The following is a 10,081-nucleotide window of genomic DNA, read 5'->3' on the forward strand; positions in this document are numbered from 1 at the left end:
CCGACTTAAATTTCTTTCCAAAAACATGTTTTGGTGAAAGGATTTCGTTTGAATACTTCTATTCGTGATAGCGGTCCTCTGAAATCAATCAAGTATTGATTAAACCCGAAAGTATTCAACCGAAAAACAATCATTTTGTATTCAAAAGACACATTATAAGAGAAAACTAGCGAAGATCAACACATGAATCTTGTAAAGTATAAACGACGAAATCAAAAAATGTTAAAGAAACGAGAAAGCGTATGGCCTTGTAGAGCTACACCTTACCGGAACAAGAAAAGGGGCAAATCAGTCATATAGCTTTTGCAGATCATCCTTGAATTTGGTCTTCAGTTGTTCCCTCTTTAACTTGAGAGCAGCTGTTACTAATCCCGATTCCGGAGTCCATGGATCCGGCATCAACTTGATCTTCGCTGGGTTTTCAAACTTGTCCAACTTCGATTCTTTCGCGACCTGCACAAGATTCAAAAATTCAACTTAATCCTTGATCCAAATGATTATATTTACCAAGATTGTTTCCAATTCCTTTCTGCATTTTTAAACAATTAAACGTCCCGCTTCTAAATGCAGGGGCTTGCACAAGATTAGCAGACATCGTTCATGGGGCAGGTTCAAATGATGACCATAAATATTTTGAAAACCTGAGAACCAACTATTCACGAGAATGTCTTGATAGATATTCATGATGAAAATCGTTTAGAATAAAATTGCATGATATCATGAGTTATGAAAATGCATGATTCTCATGATGAATAATATTTCATGATTATTCAGGGTTATTCATTATGAATAATACATGAAATGGTTGGTTCTTAGGTTTTCAAAAATATTTATGAACTTTCCCCCCATTGTTCATTTTATATTAAGGATTTTGAGTCAACTAGATGTCTCAAATTGGTAGCAATGAAGGTTGAATAGTAATAGCAATTAGAAACATCATGGCATAAGTTATAGTTAAAACACAGACTAAGGGGTTCGTTTTCCATTAAGTCCAGTACGGATAAACAGTCTGTGTGTATTAATCTGTCTTAATAGATTGGGAAGGTTTTTGTTTTGGAGGACTTCTTCATAGATGGAATGAACGTGTTCTTTAATTAGGTCAAGAAGGTATGAATTTTTTTTGGCTTTCTGCATAAAGCTCCCCCCTAAAAGCTTACTGAATAAGTCACTTTCTATATCATTAAGCACTAGCAAACAGTCATGTATAGCTGACTGAAATAGGCTGTGAGTTCCATTAAGCTCATTGAGCTGCTAACAAACAAGCCATAAAACGAAAAATAGGAGCTTTTCAGGAAAGAACCTTGGCAAGAGATTGCTGAACCTCGGAGACAGCTTCTTTTTTGCCACACAACTCAGCAAAATCTTTGTAACTAATACCCGCACTTTGTGCCCAATTCTCAAGAACCTGGCGTGCAGGGACAACTAAGGCAACACAATAACTGTGGAAGGGATCTGCATGTAACATTACATTTTCGACGTACTTGCTTGATGCAAGTGCTGCCTCAACCTGTAATTAAAACACCAGAATAAGCAGAATATATGCGCACTCGAATCTTACTTCCTTCTCCCCAAAATATATGTCCAAATTTATATTTTCCCAAAATATGTGTCCATTTTCAAAAGGAAGTGCCTACTTCCAATCAACCTACTTCCTCTATCAATCAGGATAAAATTGTCATTTAGTTAATTAAAAGTGTAATAGTTACACAGATCTAAAACTTTGTTGAGGTAAGGTCCGGGTACATCTTACCCCTCCCCCTCTCCCAGACCCTACTTTCGAGTGGGATTTACTAGGTTCGTTTGGTTTGTTTTAAAACTGTGCGTCTTTTTCATTGTGGACATTTATTTTGGGACACGGGGAGTATATATTTTCCCTACTATCATCTGTGACATACACAACCAAGGCAAACAGATCATACATGTCAATCTTCTGATGGCTTTGCACTCTATTGTTGGAAGCATTTAGAAATAAGGTCCTTTGCTTATGATTGAAAAATTTAGTGTGGGGGGATGTGAGGTGTTGGACAGCTCATCCAAGATGGTTGATTGTCTTGCATAAAACAATGGCAAGGATATCAAAAGGATCATTGGCCCAGCTGTACCCGAGTTACCGGTAGATCTCAACCTCCTTGGAGGGTTCAAGCCTCACCAACACTGAGGAGTGTGTGCGAGTTTTGCTGTATATAAATATTATACAACAGTAAGGACGTTGAACAGATGTTCAACATGGTTTGGAGGTGTACCTTCCCTAAGGAGATGTACTCTCCATGTTGAAGCTTTACAATATCCTTCTTTCTGTCAATGATTTCAAGGCATCCATCAGGGTGAAATCTTCCGATGTCCCCAGTGTAGAACCAACGCATCCCACTTTCATCAACCTGCACCAAGAAGACGATGTAAGCAATAACAATAATTGAGTCAAAATGAGCAATGTAATGATATACACACACCTTATAAACTTCATTGGTTTTTTCCTCATTGTTGAAGTAACCAGCAGTCACACTGAAGCCACCAACTACAACTTCACCTCGTGGCATCGGTTTGTCTGATGTTAAGTACCCACCTTCATCCCACGAAATGAGCTGCAATAGAGGAGGACCCACAGGCCACATTAATTAGATAAATCATATTCTTGTTCAAAGTATTACGTCTAGTTCATCTGCGATTACTCAGATCAAGAAAGAAAAGAGAGAAGTGATACAGGGATTGTGTTGCCCAAGTCCTAAAAAATTTAGGAAGATATTAAGGGGAAAGGAAGTTGTTACATAGCCTTTTCTAGAGGTTGTTTTATTCTTTGTAATTTCCAAACTCCCTCATCTAGTTATCCATCTTAACTAATACTCCCTCTATTCATTTGGTACATCCTTCCCCATGGTAGCCATATATAGATAATTTGCACTTGGCAGTTCTAACCATAGCGAAAAAAGCAACTAATTTTGGAGCTTATTTGGGGGTAAGGGTAATTTGGAACAACATATATTTTATTTTGAGTGTTCAACAGTAAAACATACCATCTTTTTGGAACAAATTAGAACAGGTGGATTCCAATTGTGGAACTCTGAGATTAATACAGTGCCAGCTAGCGGTTCAATCTTATTATTCATCAGTAATCATAAGTTTGCATACAGGGATGAGCCCTAAAGCAACCAGTATGGTTACTCATGTGTCACCAAAAGGTCACAGTTTTGAGTCGAAGAAACAATCACTTTGCAAAATGCAAGGAAGCTGCTATGCAACAACTCTCGCAAACCAAGGGGTCTTAGAGCACCGTGATTATGTTTCTTTTTCAAATCATAAGTTCTCATACCTTAATATAGGCACAAGGAAGAGGTGGACCAACACGCCCAACAGAGCTGTCATCCGCCTCAGAAAAAGCAGCTCCAGCACATGTTTCCGTCAGCCCATATCCTTGGCCAATTGGAGCCCTGAGGAGTAGTGTTGGAAAAAAAGACAAATAACATTTACACACAACTCAAGACTAGCAATCGAAAGAAACAACTGCATGTAGCTTACATTCCACACAAAATTTGGATGAGAATTCTGTAAGGTTTTCAATTCATTGCTAGCCAAAAATTTCTCAAAATTGTCGATTGGATGCATAAACAGCAAAGAGAGGCTTAAGACCTCATTTTGCCCATTTAAGACAAGATTGAGGCCATTTGCTACTCGGCCAACAATAATAACGTCAATATCATTCATAAATTAAAAGTAACCCCTTTTTCCTATTCTGAAGCCTGCACCTATTGAAGTTCTAGTCAACATGTTTTTCTTTTCCTTTAATTAGCCACCAAATGTCAAAATGTAATAATCAAAATATCAAAATTTGAACAAGAAATTTTTCAAGAAGACCTGGAGTTCTCTAACTTTTAGGAAACACGAGTTACTTTTGACATTGCAAGAAATGCAGTTGTTCTTTATATACTTGTTTCCCGTCATCTGTTGATTATTGATCATGCTTCATACAAATGCATTGGTTTATCCATATCTTAGGAATATGTTTTCTTCTCATCTTCGGTATATAGTCCATTTCTCTTCACAGGTGGAAAAGTAGATAAATCCTAAATGGAAATCAGCTATAACACCACTACACCCTGTAATGAGCTTACTTTTGCAGGAATAATATAGCAAACTACAAAGAATGAATTATGGACCGGAGAAGTTTGGAACGTTTATGGCTATAGGCAACAGCAGAACATGACTTCTGGGCGTGGTTTCAGTTTTAAAGCTTTTTCAAACATTATTCATATATCTAAAGATCCTCAAAAACGTGTGGTTCAATAGCATAAGTCTGGGTCACAGTAGTTGTGGATACTATATGGCATATAACATGCAATGAATCCCAATCCTGTTTTATGGAAAAGATAAGATGCATTGTTGTATAAGCGACTACTCGAGGCTATTACTTGCATGTTGAGGTGAAAATCCATGATTAAGTGGCTTGATATAAGACCACCATAGAAGTCCTATATCATACTCGATCAAATTCGCCATATAAGAGGCCCATTTCACGAATTGGGCAATAAATAAACAAACGAAACAGATGTTATCTATTCAGCAGGTGTAGACAATGTGATATTTACCCCATGCAGACATTGATAAATCGCTGGGTATCTCCAGCTAAAGGAGCACCACCACAGAGCATGAAACGGATTTTTCCTCCAAGTAAAGACTGTATCTTCTTGAAAACAATGGCATCCCACAGTATCTTCTCTAACCCCCATGCCCCCAGCCAACTTCCTTGTACTCCCATCAGCCGTCTTTTGAAGGCTATATTGAAAAGTTTTGTAGTCAAACCTCCCTTTTCCTCAACCTACAATATATCCATTTTACAATTGGAATAATAAGAAGCAATAAGTTAAGTGAGAGACATAGTTTCTTTTAGAGACAATAACGAAGTCCATTCAGCAAGCCTGATACAGACCTTCTTTACTACTCCATCTCGGACACGATCTAAAATGGCTGGAACTGATGCCATTAAGGTCGGCTTCAAAGCAGAAGCATCTCCCTGGGTCCCTTTTTTAACTTTATTAGACGTGTCTGTTAAAGTCAGTGCTGAACCATAACCAATTGGCATACCTGCAGTTATCATCACAGTCTGCACAACAACAGCATGTGACAAACTGACAATCATATAGTAGGTTGGTGGTTTATGTAATAAAAATTCATGCATGATGTTACCTCAGCAGCTAATTCAAATATATGAGCCAATGGCAAGTATGCCAAGTAGACATCACTGGTCCCAATTCCTGGGATTACAGTCATAACCGCAGCTGCAGTTGCTACTACATTCCCATGTGTCATCATCACCCCCTAGAACGTCAACACAGCAGTATGTTAGCGTCAGTTGAAATTTTTTACCCTTGGGGAGGATGAATGGTCAACGTACATTTTACCCTCCCTAGACCCTACTTGTATGGGATTTATTGGGTTCGTTCGGTTTGGTAAGAATGCGACCACAGTTCAAGTGATATACAAGGTTATTGTATGTTTTCTTAATTAGTGATGTGGCTTTGGTTATTGTTCTGAATATATGATGGAGGTTATTTTCAAGTACAGACGATCATCACTGTTTGACTCATTCAGTTCCTAGATTTCTGGCATTAACCTCTGAATAATAGGAGAATAAGGGCACAATCAAACCTTTGGTAACCCTGTGCTGCCACTTGTATACATGATGACTGCAATGTCTTTCTTGATAGGCAGTTTGGCAGGAACTGGATTCTTCTTCCCCATTTTTTCGACTTCGGTGAAAGAAGAAATTTTCCAATCACTGATATTTGTGGAGGCTTCAATATTAGCATTTTCAAAGTAAATGACATTTTTTACAGTTTTCAGGCTCGAACTAACTGTAGCCACTTTTTGCAGTAGCTTGGAATCACAAATCAAGGTCGATACCTTTGTCTGTGGAAAATTTATATCATCAGGACTTGTAAGAAAAAATAAAACTAAAAACCTGAAAAACTGCTCTGTGCTCCCACCTCATTAAGAGAGTGAATTAGGGCATCATCACCTAATGATGCATATATGGTCACAACGGTTATATTCTGCCGGAAGCACCCCTGAAACCATAATAGACTTGTAACTGGTGTTCATATAAGCCAAACATATCAGGAGAAAAAACAATAGGTCATCTACCTCAAATGCCATTAACCATTCTGACCGAGTGTCAGAAAATATGGCAATGCGAGTATCAGGGTCATGACCAAGCTGAATAAGTCCAGAAGCGAAGTCGCAAACACGCTCAAATATCTGCCCATATGTCTCCCATTGATACTCCCCAAGGTGTAGCTTCTCAAATTTTCTCCCATCACTACCAGTGACAAAGTCTCTAGCTATCAGCTTCCTTGTACCAAGAAACCGAAGTTGGGAATGCTTCTTACAAGATTGCTCAAAGAGTGCAGCCATGGTTGTAGCCCCTTCCCAAGGGACATCAACTAATTTGCTTGATCGGACATTGCGCATGGTGAAACCTGCTTCACCACCAACTTGAACTGGAACTCCTCTCTGTTTCGCCTTCTTCTTCCCCATAAACATTGAAGAAATAACCAATGGTACAGCAATGGCAATAATAACAGCAACCACAGCACCATAAGACTTCTCTTCCATGAAATTGGACAAGAAACTGCCAACAGCCATCTCTTCAGTTGTAGGAGTACTAACAGGAGTTCCTTCTGAATCACCCATTCTATGTAATCCAAAATGCTATTACCCTGAAAGGCCAAAAACAATTCATCCTTTGTAGATATCAGAAGGTGATCCAAGTCAAATCTATATGCATTCAATTAATAAAAGCAGCTGCTATGAAGAAGCGCATAATCAACTAATGATATATGAAAAAGGTAAATATAATATAAGCATCAAGAATCCATTATCGAAGCAAATCCATATGCATTCCATACTAAGAAGAAAAAAAACTACTACCAACAAGCGCACAATCAATTAAAATGGATTAAACATCAAAAAGTAAATAAAATATAAGCATCAAGAAAACAATTTGGCTAGTGATCCCACATAATATCATCACATTCACAAAACTTGGATTCCCGAAAACAAAAGAATTGACCTATACCACCTGTAAAATCACTCAAAATCGAATATTTACTACTGATCAAGGGAATACATACAAAACTCATCCAAAACAACAAATTGCATGCGTGAACATTACGCAATGCATTTGACGATGATAAATTCATTCGGCAATCAATTTAAACCCTAGAAAAATTAGGAGCATGGATCATATTACAGCAAGTAATCACCACATAAGATTAAAAACAAGTTGGCAAGAAAGCAAAAACTTGTGAAACAAATTGAAATCATCCAGTCAAATCTATGACAGATACGAAGAAAAAAAACAGGGGAACAAACCTTTATCCTTTAGGGATGAATCAAATGGTTGGTTTGGGTGCTCCCTTTTCTGAGCAAAGAAAACCAGGCGGAGAAAGGTATAAATAGAAGTTAATAGTATCAGTATGTCTGTGATCCTTTCGAGAGCCTCATACAAGTTTTCCTTGTCTCTTTATGCCAATTTTCTATTTAATATCTGATTTCAATTCTCAGGATAATTTTCTTTATTAATTAATATAACAAGTTTCAATTTATTCCATTCCGTACTCATCTTACATCATAAATATTAGAAGGATATTCGTATAATGTATTAAAGATAAATTTTGATTTTAATATTTTATTTTATTTTTTATATGATTTTAAAAGAGATACAATATTTTTATTTTTAAATAAAATATAAATTTAAAGATTTCATAAATTTTCAAAAATAAATATATCAATATTAGTATCAAATTAACTATTTATTATAATTTAATTTAGATTTAATAACGAAGTAATTTATTTTTAAGTTAATAATATAACTTTTCATAATGATGATAATTAAGTATTTTATTATAACTCAATGATTATCTTAATTATATTTTAGATTTTTTTTATATTTAAAATAAAATATTTATCTGCAGTTAGTTACACGAATTTAAACATGAAGCTTAAAAAGTTGTACTTACGCACGTCTTATTTATGATCTTGAATTTTAAGTAATATACATCAATAAACAGTACTTTATGCATAAAAATGGTGTTTAAATGTTTTTGTCAAATACTTTATAATATAATATAGATAAGACATCATATCATCAATAGTTATAAAGTTTATTGATTATTAATCAGAACATGTTTAAATCGTCAAAATTGAAATTATAGGTCGTTTATCCAACAGAATAAGCATTTTTATTTAACTTACTCAGTAAAAATTTAGTCCCTTCAAATGTCGCCATATTTTATTTGGTAAAGATTTATCGGATAAAAACAATCATTTTCACTTACTGGGTAAAATTCTTGATCCTTATTATTTATTTTACCATGTAAGATTTTTAACTTTTATCATATTTATTCAATAAGATAAAGTAACCGGATAAGTTAAAGAACCCATCAGTTACGTAACAAATCAAAAAAATAATCATCTAATTAATAAAAATTACAACAAACTTTTTTACATATACTTTAACCTATCTATACTATATTATAAATCATTTGACAAAAATTCTTAAAACCCATTTTTTTTATACATAAAGTATTGTTTATTGATACATATTACTTAAAATTTAAGATTACAAGTAAATTATGCATAAATACAATTTATTAAAACTTCATACTTAAATTCCACTAAGTAAGTAAAAACAAATATAATCAGATACAGAATAAACATTTCATTGAAAATATAAAAAATAAAAATATAATTAAGATAATCATTGTGTTCTACCATAATACTTAATTAGTATCCTTATAAAAATTATATTATTAAATCAAAAATAAATTACCTCATTATTAAACCTAGATTAATTTATAAAAAAATTACACAAAAATATAATAACTTGTAAATAATTAATTTGATACTAATATCGATATATTTTATTTCAAAATTTTATAATACCTTCAAAAATAAAAACGTTATCGGTTTCTCAAAACTACATAAAACCATATTATAATATTGATAAGGAATAAAATAAAATAAAACATTAAAATCAAAATGTATCTCGTTGCATTACACGAGTACCTTTCTAATAATAATAAAAACATCAGTTCCAGAATTTTCCATCAAAAAATTGACTTTTTCTTTATTTAATTTAGAAGTTGGTAGGTTAATAAATTGTTTGATATCACCTTTTAGAAAAAATTGTTTGGTACACAAAATTACAAAAGTAAACTTCAATTGATGTATTTATATATAAACATTGAAGTTATTTTTTAATAGTTGACTGATTATTAAAAATAAAAATAAAAATAGAATAAAGAAAATAAAAATGGCCAGGTGGCAGTAATGCGTCCAGGCACATATGTCTAGAAGCCTATCGTGGTACCTGTTCATTTTTCTGGAGTGTGGGCCCCAACTTTCAATTTTCTGTTTTTGTTTATTATTAAAATTTCTATTTTTAGTGATTTGTTGAATTATTAAAGGAGATATAGTTTTTTAAAGTTAAAATCTTTAAAATAAATTAGATTAAACTCTACAAATTTTTTATTTTAAAGAAATTAATATCAATTATATTATTAAAATATTATATAATTTTATCATTTTACTATATTTATTAAAAAGATTTTATGTAAAAAATTAATAAATAAATTTCGTAGATAAAAATATTAAAATAATATTTCTCTCTTTACACTAAAGAATTTGAAGGATTCTATATATATGAAGAGTTTTCTACATTTCTTTATTTTAAAGAACAATATAGAAAAATTATTGGATTAATATAAACGAGTAAAAACTCCATTTTCTCTATTTTAAAGAATCTGTTGTAATGCTCTTAATTTAAATATATATTTTTTAAATATAAGAAACATCTCCAACAAAATTTTATAAAATCGAGAAAATGAAGATTTTAAGTAAATTTTGGCTTCAACAGATTATATAAAATGGAGAAAGAAAATAAGAGAGTATGAAATTCTCCAAAATTAATTTTTTTAAGATGATAATTATGAAGAAAAACTATTTTTATTATATTTTAAGTGTTAATAAAAAAATATGTTTTATTATATATATAATATTTTAATAATATAATTAATGTTATAAATTT

The 10,081-nt window shown here is 33.0% G+C and overlaps 1 protein-coding gene across 2 annotated transcripts; it reads right to left on the reverse strand.

Moving 5' to 3' along the window:
* Positions 1 to 79: 79 nt before the first annotated feature.
* LOC112506591 (long chain acyl-CoA synthetase 8) lies at positions 80 to 7,450 on the reverse strand. Of its 2 annotated transcripts, XM_025110746.1 has the most exons (13): positions 7,366 to 7,450; positions 6,136 to 6,710; positions 5,979 to 6,059; positions 5,641 to 5,901; positions 5,179 to 5,310; positions 5,077 to 5,095; positions 4,922 to 5,013; positions 4,581 to 4,810; positions 3,308 to 3,425; positions 2,451 to 2,582; positions 2,244 to 2,378; positions 1,301 to 1,507; positions 80 to 453 (listed from the first exon to the last, which is right to left on the reverse strand). In XM_025110746.1, the coding sequence occupies exons 2-13, from the start codon at positions 6,682 to 6,684 to the stop codon at positions 289 to 291; spliced, it is 2,121 nt and encodes a 706-aa protein (XP_024966514.1). In that variant the 5' UTR covers positions 6,685 to 6,710; positions 7,366 to 7,450; the 3' UTR covers positions 80 to 288. The 2 variants fall into 2 exon arrangements, with proteins under 2 accessions (XP_024966514.1, XP_024966513.1); XM_025110745.1 differs by having other exon boundaries at positions 4,922 to 5,095.
* Positions 7,451 to 10,081: the final 2,631 nt, after the last annotated feature.

The sequence above is a fragment of the Cynara cardunculus genome (assembly GCF_001531365.2).
Source record: "Cynara cardunculus var. scolymus isolate 2C chromosome LG 2, CcrdV1, whole genome shotgun sequence".
Taxonomy (NCBI): Eukaryota; Viridiplantae; Streptophyta; class Magnoliopsida; order Asterales; family Asteraceae; genus Cynara; species Cynara cardunculus.